This window comes from Hyperolius riggenbachi, chromosome 1 (genome assembly GCF_040937935.1).
Source record: "Hyperolius riggenbachi isolate aHypRig1 chromosome 1, aHypRig1.pri, whole genome shotgun sequence".
Lineage (NCBI taxonomy): Eukaryota > Metazoa > Chordata > Amphibia > Anura > Hyperoliidae > Hyperolius > Hyperolius riggenbachi.
Genome location: NC_090646.1, coordinates 252,897,003 through 252,915,093, shown reverse-complemented (window position 1 = coordinate 252,915,093; position 18,091 = coordinate 252,897,003). Strand labels below are relative to the sequence as shown.

The following is an 18,091-nucleotide window of genomic DNA, read 5'->3' as shown; positions in this document are numbered from 1 at the left end:
TTGCAATCAAGGAGCAGCATTTTGAGAGCTACCCTGGAGCAATCAGATAAGTGGCTGCAGTAGGCAAATCTCAATCAATCTGGGAATCCCTTTGAAATAGCAACTCCTTTGTGATTCTGTAAATTGCGGGCACTTTGTCATTTGCTGCAAGCATCTGTAGTGGGTCCCAGGCCTAATAGATGCTTATTTTCTAAAGAAAATGTGTAGACCATTTGTGGCTAGCAGCCCTAGGTTTACACAATGTTTTCATCGTTAGTTAGTGGTTAGGTCTCTTCCATGAGGGCACGCCAACGTCGTGGAAGAGTCTAGTACTGAACAATCTGCGCGCTAACATCCTCCATTTGCTGCATCTGTTTTGAATGCAAGTCGTATAATCTGCCTGCTTCCTGACTATGCTGACTTCTTCAGCTTTGCCTTCTGCTTAATGCTACAAATGCCTGCCACTAACTGAACTGCTAACCATAGTATTGCAACGCTTTGGGAACTTTACTACTGAGCTCACTGGGTACTACCAAGATATTGCTACAATGGTGGATCCATGGCCTTTTTGTCCCTCCTTTATGCAATATTCATGTTATCACAAGCCGGCGTATGGATGTGGATGTGTATGGTTGCCTGAGTGGGTGTGTCATGACGGGGTGGCCATCCCACTTTTTACTGTTTTTAAAATAAGCATATTCATTAATAAATGTTGATACTTTTTTTGTATAAATAGGTGTTTGTTGACATTATTATATTGGATATTGTTCGGGCACGTATGTTATGACCTGCTGTTCAGCTCTTTCACTGCCATTATTAATATTAGTGTAATCTGCCTGTGTTTTGGGCTCTGCAGCTGGTCAATTCAAGTGCAGCCTGCATTTGGAAGCGCTGCCAATTTCCTCCTAAAAGATACTTATACAACTTATTAATTTCCCCATAGTTCACCAGTTTAAAAGACCCATTGATGGTAACTGACTATTCTATCAGTAAGGGACTCTTTTCCAAAGTAAACTTAATGGAGAGAAATATAGAAGAAGCATTGCCGACTCCCTTTTGAAAATGCTGCTCAACTGATTATTGTGCTGATCTTTGCCTAAGTGGAACTGCAGTCTACCATAACATAAATAAATCTGTCTCCAAACGACACATTGACCATACAGTTACCCAATTTGTCTTTGACTCAAAAAATGTTGTGTACAAATCATAAATACCATCCTGGTCACATTCTTCTAGTATAGAAGCTGCCATGTTATATAATAATGTTCATGTAACAAATATTTATTTCAATCTGTAGCAACACTGTTATTTTTAGACTGGAAAGCTTTTTTTCTTTGTGCCTTGCACACAAATAAAATCTCTAGCTAGGAGTGCTGGGCTTAGGCAGCAGCCAGACCACAGGAGAGCACGAAAATAAAAACCTTAAAGGGAAGGTTCAAGCAAAATAAAAAAATGAGTTTCACTTACCTGAGGCTTCTACCAGCCCCATGCAGCCATCCTGTGCCCTCGTAGTCACTCACTGCTGCTTCAGCCTCCCGCTGGCAGCTTGCCGACTTCAGAGGTCGGCGGGCCGCATTGCGTACATTTTTACGCATTCCCGCTACTGCAGGAACATTAACACATACGTTTTTACGCGTTACCGGTTCAAGGCGTACATTTTTATGCATTGAACCAGTAACGCGTAAAAATGTATGTGTTAATGTTCCTGCACTACCGGGAATGCGTAAAAATGTACGCAATGCGGCCCGCCGACCTCCGAGGTCGGCAAGCTGCCAGCAGGGGACTGGAGCAGCAGTGAGTGACTACGAGGGCACAGGATGGCTGCATGGGGCTGGTAGAAGCCCCAGGTAAGTGAAACTCATTTTTTTATTTTGCTTGGACCTTCCCTTTAAAGAGCAAATTTGCTAATTTCATCTTTAGGCCTAGTTCAAGCTGTGGTGCAAATGCAGTGGATGCAGAAACAGCGATGCAAGCGCATTAGCTCAGGATGCTGGCATCCGCACTGTTGACATACCTGCCATTTTGCATTTACTCTGTTTGCGCCGCCACCTGTCCACTTCTTCCACCATTAAGTTTTTTGACCAACTTGGTCGAAAACGTCTTCAGCCCTCCTCGGGCAATCTTCTGAAGTTCTTGCCATTGATCCTTACTATGCATGCACAAGTACAAGAGCCCATATGTGCAATATGGATGCGCCCATATTTGGAAGTATTCAGGGAAGCGAGTACTTCCTAAGATTGCTGAAGAGTCCCGAAGGTGTGTTACTTCACCGGGGAGCCAGCGCTGGACCGAGGGGACAAGAAAGGCTGTATAGGATGCAGAGCCCTCCCTTTCCATAGGTGAGTATCTCTTTTTTTATCCATTCACATTTACGTTATGAAGTAACATTATGTCACTATTATAAAAGACAATGGGCCACATGCTGCTACTTTTTCTGGTGTAAATTAATAATCTCAGCTGGTGATCTGACATTCCACTCAAGTGAATGAAGCTACGAATTGCCAATTTAGAGTAATTAGGTTGATTGCCATAGAGTAAAATTGATTGCCCTTTTATAAATACTGTACAGCTTACATAATAAGAGTAGAATGCAAAAAATGGCATATTATTTTTGTTCTACGCTTTTTTCTTTTCTATAAATAGGTTCAAGTGTACAAGTGTACTTTATGAAACTATTTCTGTTTACTTCTGTGAGATATCGATTGGACATTTATGTCCCACTGTTTTATTACCACTTCCAAACATTTACATATGTACTATACCAAGGGTCCCCAAACGTTTTGGGCCGAGGGGCCGGGTCAACATACTTCAGATTGCTGGGGGGGCCAGAGTATAAATAGAAGTCTTTGCGGGCCAGACAGTGAAGCATACCCAGGTGACAACCTGCAGTCCAATTGGACAACAGTGTCACCTGATGTGGAATTTGATTGGAAAACAGCAAATTACTGTTTTCTGGCTTCATTCTATATGCGGATCACCAATATTTAAAGATGTAGCTGACAGCATCTGTAATACATTTTGTGTGTGGGGGGCGGTAAAAAAGCCTCAGGGGGCCACATTCGGCCCGCGGGCCTTGGTTTGAGGACCACTGGACTATATGAACATCGTAATTCTTTACTGCTCCTAAGAGCTGGATGATGAGTTATGAGAAAAGAGGTAAATCTGCACTCATATTTGACACTTCACAAAACTATTCCTACCTTTTACCATTCCACTCCACAATTCGAGAGAAATCCAAGTAGTTTTCAGCACCACTTAGAAACACGTATGTCCCATCATTAGTAGTGTTCATCTGCAAAGTAACACACACACAGTGTTATCTGTCATATCCTACAGATGACATATTAGCTAACAAATCCATACTGAAACCGTGATTTTAGTTTAGTATTCATTCTGTAGCCCCAACTCAATTAACTTTTGTCCTGAGTTTACTCATACAAGATGTTTTCACACACTATCAATAAAATACAGCCACCAGCAAGCAAAAAGGTACTCAAAATAGGTTGCATCTACTTAAATACAGTACTTTTCCCGTTCTTTTTCATATACAAGGTGCTGAAAATGGATTTAGGACATCTATCAAGAAAAGTTGTAAAATATAAAATACACACGTAAAGTATTAGTACATTTGTCCCATAGTAAAAAGGCACTTTAAATTAATTTTTGTCCTGTGCTCCTGTCAATTACAATAGGAAGTAGAAATGTGTTAGATTTTGGACTAATTCATTTCCTCATGGGCGAGTCTTGTGAATTTGTTTATTTCCCAAATCACTCCATGTATGGCAGTGGTGCGCTCCAGCTGCCAGTAGTATGCACAGGAGGACACTGGCTCTCCAGCACCATTGTAAATGTCCTTTACAGGGAGTGCTTTTGAAAAGAAGAAAGAAAATACTGAGACTCCCCCATGAATAGATGGACTGGTCCAAAACCTGTCAGATTTTTTTAGCTACTGTAAGTAACAGCTACATAGGAAAACATTAATTACAAAACAAAAACATTAATTTATGGTGCATTATACTCTGGGACAGATAAACAAATAATACTAAAACTAATAAAAGTATTTGACATTTTATACATATTTGCAATAGTTGTCCTTCAATATGAAATTAAAATTAGTGGAATCAGAATACTGAGTTATAGTAGTACAAAACGGATGGTTTGTTATGTTATTCCTCTGCTATACCAACACAGGTTTCTGAAGAAGCTATTGCATCCAGAAACAATTCTCCTAATCTCTCTCGCTGACTTTCGGATCTATTGTATTGGGGGAGAATATATATATATATATATATATATATATATATATATATATATATATATATATATATATATATATATATATATATAGGCTGTGTACGCAAGGGTTAATCCACCTAAGCCACTGCCTCCCTTCCGATGCATTCCACGATGCATTTCCTCTTCTTACTCTTGCTCCTTAAAGACCGGAACTTCCATTTTGAAGGTGGAAGTGTTAGAAAATGGAACATGGTTTGGAATGCATCAGAAGGGAGGTGGTTTAGGTGAGTTAACCCTTGTGTACACAGTATACAACTCCTGCGCCCTGCAGGATGATTTTTTTTTTTTAATCTACAAACCTGTAACTGGTCAATTTATTATAGCAGACTGACACAATTTTACATTATGTTAGTAAAATGTTGTGGTATGCAGTTACATTATCTACATAAAGGTGGCCATATAAGACAGAATCAAATTGTTACATTTTTATGTCAGTTTGATAAGAAAAATCAACTGCATGCAAAAGATCAAATCAAATTTTATGTGGATCGATACTGTAGAAAATTTCATAAATGCTTTTTAATTTAATCTATAAAAAATCTTTTGTAAAAGTGAAAAGACTCTTACAAAATTTACAGCCTTTTTTCTTCTATCTTATAAGTTCCTATACCTGTTCTTATGTGGTCTGGATTACTGCAGCCTTTTCTAGTTGCACTGTCTCTGTAATATATCTAATCTTCTTTTCATTGTCAAGCGTTGTCGACGCAGGGAGGAATGGGCTGCCTCTGTTGTAATGAATACAAGTTATGCACACTCTGTGTGCTTTGTTTATTTTTTCACAGACAGCATCTCTGCTCTCAGTTTCAGCTTGTCTGTGATGCAGTTTGTGAGGCTGAGGGGGGAGGGAGCTGCCTGTCACATGCTGAGAAACTGTGAGAATCCCTGTGAGACTGGAGTGCAGATAATTCACAATGTAATAAAAACTTGTAGTATACTGTAACATGGCGGCAGGGGGTGGTGGAAACGGCAAAGAGGAATCCAGGAGATCACAGTGACTCGATTGGTATTTTTTTATTGTACAAATCGGACAGTACAGATTCTCTTTAAAGAGAGTCTGGAGCCATAAAAGTTACCTCTTTTTATTGGCCAGTTATATGAAGCATTAAGGTCATAGCTGATATGCCGCATTTCCACGGCAGAACGATTTTTATTTTTATTTATACCCCGAAATCTCCAGGGCAAAATTCTGTGATCCTTCCTGGAAGAGGCAGAGCTTTGTGCAGTAGCTCTGCCTCTGCTCCAGTCAATCTCCACCTCTCCCTGTCCCTCTCAGTCTTCTTTCACTGAGAGGGGCGGGGAGAGGCAGAGATCGGCAGAGATTAATTGGACTGGAGGCAGAGCTACAGCGCAAAGCTCTGCCTCATCCGGGCAGCAAAAGCCCCAGGATTTTGGGGGTATAAATACCTCGTTCTGCCGCGGGGATGCGGCTAATCAGCTTTGATCTTAATGCCTACTATAACTGGTCAATAAAAAGGTGATTTTTATGGCTTTAGACTCTCTTTAAAGTAAACCTCTGAGGTTTGAAAAGAAAAAAATCAGATGCTTACCTTCCCTGTCCTCCTACGCCAAGCCTTTTCAGCGCTGAGAGGTGCACAAGGCAAAAGCCAAGCCTGATTGGGTTCATGCTGCTGTGCAGGCACAGATAGCTCGTGCTTGCGCAGTAGCACAGACCCGCTCCGGCATTAGCAGAAGAAGCCAAGCCTGACTGGCTCCAAACTACTGCAAATGTGCGACACAAGGGCTTATTGACAGTCGTTTGGTGGATGCAGCACTGAAACAGCCTGGTAAAGGAGGATGGGGAAAGCCTCTGGATTTTCTTGAGACTTCCCTCTATTGAGGTGAGTACCTCAAAGGGGAACTTTTTTCCCCTACAGGTACACATTAAGATTTGCCAAAATCATTACAATGTCCAAAATGAACCTGGAAAAGGTTGTATTTAAGGATGTGTTCACATATCCAATTTTGATTGTGAAATGATTAACCAATTTTCCCACTTCCATGCAGTATTTACTATTACACATCTTTTACGTAATGAATTCAAACTTACATTGTAGAATAGCCCAACTGTATCACTGATGTTCGGTTGCACAGTGTGAACCATGGAAAGAATCGGATCCTTGTAGCCCCACAAAAGTTCATGGACAGTTCGAGTCACAAACATCCCCTCTCCATAAGTCACCAGAGCAGCTTTAACTATTGGCGCTATAAATTTAACATATTCTAAGTTTTTGACCATCTCCAGAAGTGTCTAAAGAGATTACAAAAAGTTTGACAATATTTACATTACTTGTGTACAAAATTTCAATAATCGTCTATAAACTTGGAATTATGTGCATCTTATTCATCATCCCTACTTAGCAACACTTTTCCAAGAATGTGATGGGTAAGTCATCGAAAGAAAAGAAAAAACACATAACCTTTTTCAAAACATAAGGATTTTCAAACCCTGTCCACCTCTATAGGGGATAAAAAATAAACTCACCGGGTACTTTACTTGGTACACCTTGTTAGTGCCAAGTTGGAACCCCTTTTGTTTACAGAACTGATTGAACTGATTGTGGCATGTAGCCTTTATAGATTCAACAAGGTGTTGGAGGCATTCCTGAGATTTTGGTCTGAATAAGTGCAGCTCAATGTTCTCTTTTTCATACCATTCTCTATAAACCCTAGAGATGGTTGTGCATGAAAATCGCAGCAGATCAGCAGTTTCTGAAATACTCAGACCAGCCCTTCTGGCACCAACAACTATGACATGTTCCAAGGTATTTAGATCCATTTTCTTCCTCAGCTGCTGTCATGTGATTGGCTGATTAGCTATTAGTGTTAAAGAGAACCTTTATTGAAAAAACAAAACAAAACTGGAACTTAAAACGAGGAATGCTTCTGAATAGTTCAGAGGCTTTTCGACGCACCCATAAGCTCACCATTCCTGCCAATGGTCCCTCTGAACATATCTGACAAGAGCTATTCAGGTATGTTCTTGTGGCTGTGCACCCCATTTGTATATGTGCAGTAAGGCCACGCTCATTCAAAGAACACAGAACAAAAATAGTGTCCCAGCCAGAAGCAGTGGGTAGTGGAGGACATGGGAGGCCTCTGGACCTGGTTTTTTTACATTTTAAGATTTTATTTAATGCAGAGAAAGAAAGAGAACATAACAATATACATAATATTTGAGCAATGCAAGAAAAGAATGGTATATATTTGAATCACAATATACATAGAGAAATGCAATATGGATGATCACACATTTAATGGTACATGAGAAACACTTCCAATAACATGAGATAAACAGGAAAAATAAAACATATCATACTGATATCAACCCTGTGTGACAGTTAAGTTGAAACTATTCAATAAAGTTTGACTTGGAGAAATTACACCTTGCATTTTTGAATAATTCACCCATGTCAGTAGATTCTCAATTGCTTAATAAATTGCAAACTGCTGAGCTGACTCTGAATTCATGCAAATGGAGCATGGCCTCAATGTGCGAGTCATGGCACACAATCTAGTTACACAGCCTTCTACTGCAACATGTTGTACAAAGCTAGCAATGCTTGCAATTTGATGAGTATTTGATCAGATGTCTGCTGACACACTGCATCTGATGAAAGAATATTTGTCTTGAAACAAAACAAAACACAGTATCCTCCCTTGGCTGATCAGCAGGGTAATATACTGTGCTAGTCCTTGCTCGTACTTTCATACAATACTGTTCTGAATCATTGTGTATTATCCATAGGCTGACATTATGCTATGTAACGCATATAGATACTGTATGTAAACCCATTTCTGTATAAAGGTATCAAGGTAAAATTTTGCATTGAGGCAACATTGTCATTTATCATTAGAGGGGTATCTGTCTATTGTGTATTTATTTTTTGCCTATATACACTAATGTATATTTTGTGATTTGATTCAATAAAAATGCATTAGAAAAAGACTAAGGTGTGCGATCTATTAGTTTCATATTTATGACTTTGGCCACCTTGAGAGAGGTGCTTAGGTCTAACCTGCACCCAACTCCTTAGAGATTGATGCTTTATTTACAAGGCGTTGAAGGTGGCATAATTTATTTGCGCTTTATAAATAAAGTTTAATCATTACAATACAAAGAGTTCAGAATCTAAATTATCTTTTACACTTTTGTGCAAGGAGGCAAACCAGGTACCCTAAATAATATTGAACCTTACCCGTTGTATCAAAAATATAACAGTGTATGGCTTGCATGAAACTGGCCATACACTGTGTAATTATGAATTCATAATTGTTGTTGTTTTTTTTTTTGTGGGGGGGGGGGGGGGGTGCATTCATGACGTGCTTATACATATTTTGACCACAAGAAGAAGAGGCTCCTACCCAGGAACAATGGGCTCCAAGAAGATCTGGGAAGCCTATGGACCACTGCTGAGGTAAGTGTATACATATACAGGCCACTTTATTTCAATTGGAGATCAAAGATAATTACCATTATCCTCCAAAGTAATCAAGTGTCTACACAAAGGTCAGTTAGTGATTCAGTGCCATGCAGCCTTCCTTGTCAGATACAGAGATTCTCCATTTTACAGTAACTTTCTCTAAAGGTGGCCATACATTGGTCGATTTGCCATCAGATTCGACCAAAAGATAGATCCCTCTCTGATCGAATCTGATCAGAGAGGGATCGTATGGCCACCTTACTGCAAACAGATTGTATATCGATTTCAGCCTGAAACCGATCACAATCTGTGGAGCTTCCGCTGCTGCCGCCCCCCCCCTCCCCCTGCATACATTACCTGTTCCGGCCGGCGCGAGTCCCCTGGTCCACCGCTGTCTTCTTCTCCGCCTGGTCCCGGCATCTTCTCCGCATCGGCTCCCGGCTGGCATCTTCTCCCATCACCTTCCGCATCACACATCCGGCATCCGCGTATAACTTTCTGTCTCTCCAGTGACAGCGGAAGTTCAAATAGAGCGCCCTCTATTTGTACTTCCGCTGTCACTGCAGTGACACAGGAAGTTATGCCGGATGCCGTGATGCGGAAAAGATGCCAGCCGGGAGCCGGGAGGTGACAGCGGTGACTCGCGCCGGTGGAGCAGGTAATGTATCTCCGCTGTATTGCGTAGGTCGACGGGCATTCGAATGCCGCTATCGCTGCACTCCCGACCCGCCACCGATCAAAGGACAATCTTCCGCACGAATGGATCGACGGGAGTTGATGGGAACGATGGATTTCGGACGGAAATCCATCGTTCTGTCAGCGGTGTGCGCGGCGATTTCACGGCCGTTTCGATCACTGTGATCGAAACGGCCGTATTTCGGCGGGAAAATCGTTAGGTGTATGGGCCCCTTAAAAGGTATTACAATTAATAACCCAGCGCTCCTCACTAAACCTCCTAACTTACTTTATCTAGTACCTCTCTGGTGCGCTAACTGCATAAAAGTGTGCGTGACACTTACAAATGGATAAAACAATACAAACAGCAGAGCGCTCAACAGGTGGCATAAAACTATACAAAACTCATGCCTATATTCAATGTCCTTTTCAGATCAGCCTAATGCTGTAACCAAAAGAGTCCATCCACAGTTCATAAGCATGTTTTCTTCATTATAACCCACTTCAACAAATGATCTCCAGGTCTATTACACAGTGGTAACACTATACGCTCACCGAATCAGTCGGCCAATCCTTTCAGATCAGCAGTAAGCATGTTTGGCCTTGCCAGCAGGATTCCTCTAGTCACTTCACCAGACAGATGCACAGGCCGACCCGCAACAGACCAGCAATACAGCGTAGTTGTGTCACCTTAGCTCCAATGTTTTAGTTGAAGACCTCCTAAGGCTCAAACAAAAGCGACCATAGCATAATTCCGTTTAATTTTAATAGTTGATAAAATAGTAGTGCACTTACAATCTCGCAGTTAAAAATGCGCATATAAAATCATAGCATAGGATCCTCCAGCGTCTCCTCAGCTCCTTAGGCTCCGCCCTACTAGTTTCGTCCAATGACTCTGCAGGGGCTCGGCCATTCAGAGCTGAGGGACGCTATATGTACTCTCCACCTCCATCACATGGCTAGCTACCTCGGCTGCATTCATTCGCTGCCACCGCTGCTAATCCAACTTTAGTAGCCCCTCCAATTGGCTCTTGGCTCTAGCATACAAGCCCCATACTACTTTGCGGCTGTTTCCGCATCTCGGGGCTGTCTTTATGTTATGCTGCCCATACTATCTCATCATAGATAGCCCATTTAATTAAACACTTACCCCTTGCGTTCCCCTACCCGCCTCTTTAATGTCCTTTTTGTGCGGCCCACATATTGTAGGCCGCACGGACACCAGAGAAGGTATACTACATACTTACTGCTACAGTGAATAAATTCCTTAATTTTATGACTCCTCCCAGTTTTTAAAGAGGTGACCTCCAGTTTTCTAATACCTTGTGCTCTCTCGCAAGCCCCACACTGATGACACGGGTAAAATCCCACATTTCCCCAAGCGTCAGTTTTATCTCTAAGTATAGGGCCATCAACATATGTTTTGACCAACTTCTGTTGTAAATTGTTTGCTCGTCTGTATATAAATTTTGGTTGTTCCGGTAGGGACCTTCCCAAGACGGGGTCATTTCTCAAAAGACACCAATGCCTCCTATAGATCCTTTCAACCTGCTTATACTGTGAGTTGTAATCCATCATAACCGCATATTCAAAGGCACTGGACCTGCCACTCCCTTCTTTTTTATCCTGTAGATAGTGTTCTCTCCGCGTGTTCAAAACCTCAGTGGATATTTCATCAAGATAACCCCTGTTATACCCTTTTCCACAAAACGATCAATAAGCATTTCAGCTTGCATGATATAATCTGTTTCAGTACTACAGTTTCCAGGGCCGGTTTAAGCAACAATGGGGCCCCAGGGCAAAATAAACCTGGGGGGCCCCCCCAACATATACCCCGGAACAAAAATCGGCATTAAGAGACCTTTTTTGCAGCTGGTATAGTCAGGGTGTGAAGCCCCAATCGGTTGGAGCTCCACATTCTGGCTATTCCAGCCTGCATGGGGGACAAGGGGTGAAAAAGTTTCAGGAGGGGGGACCCCACAATTTTTTTTTTAAATTCCCACACTCTAAACATAAAAAAAATAAAATTGGGAAAATAGGAAAACATGCCAGGGATCTTCATACAGCCATATTGCGGCTGTATAGCGATCCCTGGCCAAAGCACTGCTGCTGCGTATAGACCCCCTGGAAACCCCGTCAGGAAATTTATTGCGCTTTCGTTTGATGAATGTAAAATTACACTACCGTTAGGTTTGCTACTAAAAGTGACATTTACCGCATTTAAAAGTATACTTTTTTTCCTACGAAACTTTAAAATCGATTTTCTCAAAAACTATAAGGTCTTTTTGAAAAATTGTTTTTTCCTCTTATTCCTGATGATCTCCTTAACATACTCTGCAAATTTAGGGTTTCTAGCATTTAAGGTGGATTTGCTATTAACCATTAATGTCGGCAGGTTTTTAAATGTGTTTTTTTTTCCTTTGAAACTTTAAAATCGATTTTCTCAAAAACTATAAGGCCGATTTTGAAAAAATTTTTTTCCTCTTGTAGCCACTGGGGGCCCCTACAAGCTCTGGGGTCCTGGGGCAGCTGCCTCCTTTGCCTTAATGGTAGCGCCGGCCCTGACAGTTTCTCCGTATTCTGCTTAGCTGACCTTTAGGGATGTTGCGCATCCAGTTAGGATGATGACAACTACGTATAGGGATATAAGTTGGATTAGCAGCGGTGGCAGCGAATGAATGCAGCCGAGGTAGCTAGCCAAGTGACGGAGGTGGAGAGTACATATAGCGTCCCTCAACTCTGAATGGCCGAGCCTCTGATGAGTCATTGGACGAAACTAGTAGGGCGGAGCCTAAGGAGCTGAGGAGACGCTGGAGGATCCTATGTTATTATTTTATATGCGCATTTTTAACTGCGAGATTGTAAGTGCACTACTATTTTATCAACTATTCAAATTAAACGGAATTATGCTATGGTCGCTTTTGTTTAAGCCTTAGGAGGTCTTCAACTAAAACATTGGAGATAAGGTGACACAACTACGCTGTATTGCTGGTCTGTTGCGGGTCGGCCTGTGCATCTGTCTGGTGAAGTGACTAGAGGAATCCTGCTGGCAAGGCCAAACATGCTTACTGCTGATCTGAAAGGATTGGCCGACTGATTCGGTGAGCGTATAGTGTTACCACTGTGTAATAGACCTGGAGATCATTTGTTGAAGTGGGTTATAATGAAGAAAACATGCTTATGAACTGTGGATGGACTCTTTTGGTTACAGCATTAGGCTGATCTGAAAAGGACATTGAATATAGGCATGAGTTTTGTATAGTTTTATGCCACCTGTTGAGCGCTCTGCTGTTTGTATTGTTTTACCCCTTAAAAAGGTAGTTTACAGAGAAAGTTGTAGTTATGCCATAGCATTGTCTTATCTCCCGTCAACAGTTGCCTATTATTTGGCCCTGTGTTTAGGAAGCATCTGTAGGTTAACTTTCACAGCATGGAAAGTTGAAATAAATACATTTTATATACACTGATCAGCCAAAACAATAAACTACCTGCCTAATGTTATGTAGGCCCCCTTGTGCCACCAAAACATTACCATTGGATCTGGATCTGAATCCCAGGGCTGTGGAGTCGGTACAAAAATCATCCAACTCCAACTCCTCAGTTTATGAAACCTCCGACTCCAGGTACCCTAAATGGCTCCGACTCCTTAGTCAAATACTTACCAGGGCTGTGGATTTGGTACAAAAATTATCCAACTCCCGACTCCGACTCCAGGTTTATGAAACCACCGACTCCAGGTACCCAAAATTGCTCCAACTCCTCGACTCCAATTTCAACTCCGACTCCACCTCCCTGTTAAATCCTATAAGTAAGGAGAAGCCTCAAAGGATGGGACTTATTTAGGGAAAGGCTTCATAGTGATCCTGGTCCCCCGTGAAGCGCACCCTAAGTGGCTGCAGCCTTGAGGCACTTTAAGTCCCCCAGGAGAAAAGTGCAATATAAATGTTCTGTGTCTTGTCTTTTTCCAACACCTCCCACAGATGTTTCTCTGAATTGAGAACCAGAAAAATTGCATGTTAAAGAAAAAATAATTCATAAGAGAAGGCCACTTTCTCCCATTACTCTGTGGTCCAGATCCAATGGTAATGTGCCCACTATAAGCACTTGGAGTGGTGGTGAACTAGAGCAGCATGGTAATTTACCTGGTCTACAGGTAAGTGGTTTTATGTGCTGCAAGTGTTCAGGCGCTATACATTCTAAAACATTTCTCTTATGGCCAGCATACGCTACCGTAACTGCGTCACCTCATGTTCATACTACGCTCGAGTCGTAGGAACTGGTATATGCATATAATAAAAATCCACATATTCTGAGGTCAACAAGTCGTAAGTTTGTCTTTAAGCTCCATACAGACTTGAAACAATCGTTAACCAAAATTTTCTTTCATGATTAATTTGGATGACAGTTTTATCTACTGCTGAGAGTGATTAGCAGAGCTAATGTAGAGGAATAGGAGGTATCCCCTGCAAATATAATAACACTAGATCTAGAAGGATCTAACAGAGTGGATTGCTGAAGGGGAGTCAGCGTGTGTAAAACTCTAATATCTGTACATAGCATGAATTTACACAACAGAAACCCTTTGCCAGCAGCTGAAATGCTGTCCTGAAGCATTTACTAATACTGACTGAGATCATTACGTGCAATTTTGTGCATGTGCATTAATTACAGCGCAAAGTTATGCTCAAATTGACCAAAACCGTTTCTCATGTGTGCTTAATGCAAAGATATAAATTGAAACTCTGCAAAAAAACCTTTAAATATGAGATGACACAGATGTTAAGGGCACTAAGAATGTTTTATTCATCCACCCCAATTTCCTGTCATAGTTTTTATAAACATGCCACTGAACCGTGCTTCAACAATCTGTGTTTTAAAAGATTAGCGCTTGCTTGTCTTTTCCAACATGCAAAAGCTGTATTACTGCCAACGCGGGCTGAACCAGTTTATGGGCACTTCCTGATTACATCACACATGAAAGGTATGGTTCAGTAAAACAACCCTGGAGACTGGCGCACCCAATGTCAGCACTCTATCTACAAGATCACTGCACATCCTTTCCCACTGACCTGCTTTGCACACTAGCGTAAAGGAACATATACTGCATGAATCTCTGTAATGTAATAAAGCACTGACATCTACTGTATCTGTAAAAAGGACATTACTGGAAAAACACTTTTTTATATAATATATAATCTTGTCTAAATTATAGGAGGAAGTGGTTTGGAAGAACTGTATGAGGACAACATTCTAGTACATTACAAAACCTTCTCCAAAATTATGGAATAAAATATACGGTTTCTATGAGGCTCTATTCCTGAAACAGAGAAGCAGTGAGCAGTCATTTCTGTTTAAAGCTTTCTTGAAGAATCCCACAGTACATTTGCCAATAAGAGTGACTGTATTTTCAAATATCCTGTGTCTACAATACTTTGCTGCTAGTTATTCTGAAATTATTTTATGAGTACTTTACTGGGGGCACCCATGCCTGGCTACCTATACTGAGGGCTCCTATGCTTTGATACTTATACTGGGGCACCTATTCTTGGCTACGTATACTGGGGGCACCTATGCCTGGCACTAAAGAGCCACAGGGGGAACAGAGGTGAAACAGAGGGGGACAAAGGAGGCACAGGGAGAACAGAGATGACACAGGGGGACATAAAAGGCACAGGGGGAACGGAGGTGACACAGAGAGGGACAAAAGAGGCACAAGGGGAACAGAGGGGGACAAAAGAGAACGAATTCAGGTTAAGAACAGACCTACAGTCCCCATCTCATTTGTTAACTGGGGACTACCTGTATTTTGCAAGTATTTGGCTCCACCCAAGTCATGGCCACGCCCATTTTTTTTCCATTGCGGCTACCTTCTGAGAGGGGCTTCAGATTATGCGCTGCTTGGGGCTGCAAAAACCTTAGCGGCATCCGTGCTCTGCCTAACAATAACACCCCTCTCCAATACCTAACACTAACCCCTCCTCTGACAAACACTAACTTTTCCTCTGCCTAACACTAACCTCTCCTCTGCCTAATACTAACCTTCCCTCTACCTAACCTCTCCATTGCCTAACACTAGCCTCCCCTCTCCTCTGCCTTACACTAACATCTCCTCTCCTCTGCCTAACACTAACCTCCCCTCTACCAAACACTAACCTCTCCTCTGCCTAACACTAACCTCTCCTCTGCCTAACACTAACCTCTCCTCTGCCTAACACTAACCTCTCCTCTGCCTAACACTAACCTCTCCTCTGCCTAACACTAACCTCTCCTCTGCCTAACACTAACCTCTCCTCTGCCTAACACTAACCTCTCCTCTGCCTAACACTAACCTCTCCTCTGCCTAACACTAACCTCTCCTCTGCCTAACACTAACCTCTCCTCTGCCTAACACTAACCTCTCCTCTGCCTAACACTAACCTCTCCTCTGCCTAACACTAACCTCTCCTTTGCCTTACACTAACCTCTCCTCTGCCTTACACTAACCTCTCCTCTGCCTTACACTAACCTCTCCTCTGCCTTACACTAACCTCTCCTCTGCCTTACACTAACCTCTCCTCTGCCTTACACTAACCTCCCCTCTACCTAACACTAACCTCTCCTTTTCCTAACACTAACCTCCCCTCTCCTCTAACACTAACCTCTCTTCTAGTCTGCCCAACACTAACCTCTCCTCTGCCCAACACTTACCTCCCCTCTTTCTAACACAAAACTCCCCTCTACTCTGCCTAACACTAACCTCTCCTCTGCCTTACAATAATCTCTCTTCTCCTCTGCCCAACACTAAACTTACATCTGCTTAACACTACACCCCCCTCTCCTCTGCCTAACACCATCTCCTGCTCTCTTCCTGACACTAACCTCCCCTCTCCTCTGCCTAACACTAACATTTCCTTTCCCCTGCCTAACACAAACCTCCTCCTCTCTTCTTCCCAATAATAACCTCCAGCTCTCCTCTGCCTAACTCTAAACTCCCCTCTGCTCTGCCTAATACTAACCTCTCTTGATCTCTTCCTGACACTATCCCCCTCCTCTGCCTAGCACTAACCTTTCCTCTCCTCTGCCTAACACTAACCACCCTTCTCCTCACTCTAACATCTCCTCTGCCTAACACTAACCTCCCCTTTCCAATACCTAACACTAACCTCCCCTCTCCTCTGCCTAACACTAACCTCTCCTCTGCCTAACACTAACCACCCTTCTCCTCACTCTAACATCTCCTCTGTCTAACACTAACCTCCCCTTTCCAATACCTAACACTAACCTCCCCTCTCCTCTGCCTAACACTAACCTCTCCTCTTCTCTGCCTAACACTAACCACCCTTCTCCTCACTCTAACATCTCCTCTGCCTAACACTAACCTCCCCTTTCCAATACCTAACACTAACCTCCCCTCTCCTCTGCCTAACACTAACCTCCACCTCTCCTCTGCCTAACACTAACCACCCTTCTCCTCACTCTAACATCTCCTCTGCCTAACACTAACCTCCCCTTTCCAATACCTAACACTAACCTCCCCTCTCCTCTGCCTAACACTAACCTCTCCTCTTCTCTGCCTAACACTAACCACCCTTCTCGTTTTAACACTAACCTCCCCTCTCCTCTGTCTAATACTAACCTCTCCTCTGCCAAACACTAACCTCCCCTCTGCTCTGCCTAAGGTACTTACACTAACCTTCCCTGGCTGTTTTCTGACACTAAATTTAAAGGAAACCTGAAGTGATAGGGACACGGTGGCTGTTATATTTATTTCTTTTAAACAAAGCAAAGTCTGGCTGTCCTGCTGATCATCTTGCCTCTAATACTTCTTGCCACAAACCCTGAAAAAGCAGGATAATCAGGTGCTCTGACTAAAGCCTGACTAGATTAGCCACATGCTTGTTTCAGGTGATTAATTCAAACACTACTGATGCCCAAAAAAATCAAATGGCAGCCCCTTTATGCTTCTCACCTTGTAGAGCGCAAGGTACCCTGGTAACGTGTGCATTACCTAGGTTTTGTGGGTCACACTTATAGTGCAACGTGCACTACCTAGCTGTGTGTAGTATTGGTAACAGTGCTGTGCGCACTCTGCACAAGGCAGTTTTACCATAGTTTTGTAAATCCTCACATGATGTGGTTAGTATTGCCACAGACATTGTTTGGCAGTATTCATTTGTAGCTGTAGAAAAAACTAAATGCTCCCCAAGCATCTTATTTGCTACTGTATAACATAAGGTATGCCATTTGTTATATAATAAATTCTTACCACAACAGGTATATTAACTGTTCGGACTTTGTCAATCTTTGGGTCCCCTTTAGATAGTTCAGGCTCAAACACATATGTCTTCGGGTTAATTGCCGATACTTCAGTGCCATTTTCAAGGAACTCTATGTTCTCTTTAGGTCGATATTCACTAAAAACAAGAGGGGAAAACACAAAAACAAAATTCAGTTCTGTTAGAATTTCAAACCAGACCAGCAGACATTTTTGCTGTCATTAAAGGACAACTGAAGTAAGAAGAATATGGAGACTGCCATATTTTTTTCATCTTAAACAATACCAGTTGCCTGGCAGCCCTGCCGATCTATTTGGCTGCAGCAGTGTCTGAAGAACACCAGAAAGGATCATGCAGCTAATCTTGTCAGATCTGACTATAACGTCAGACCACCTGATCTGCATATGCTAGTTCAGGGTCTATGGCTAAATGTATTAGAGGCAAAGGATCAGCAAGATAGCCAGG

At 42.2% G+C, this 18,091-nt stretch overlaps 1 protein-coding gene across 1 annotated transcript in view; it reads right to left on the bottom strand.

Annotated features, from left to right (window-relative positions):
• Positions 1-18,091, bottom strand: part of SCARB2 (scavenger receptor class B member 2) — an 87,289-nt gene that overhangs the window by 29,455 nt on the left and 39,743 nt on the right. Inside the window, exons 3-5 of the mRNA XM_068271075.1 lie at positions 17,617-17,764; positions 6,323-6,523; positions 3,180-3,271 (exon numbers count right to left, since the gene is read on the bottom strand). Of these exons, the coding sequence (XP_068127176.1) occupies positions 3,180-3,271; positions 6,323-6,523; positions 17,617-17,764 (441 nt within the window). The remainder of the gene's footprint in view (positions 1-3,179; positions 3,272-6,322; positions 6,524-17,616; positions 17,765-18,091) is intronic.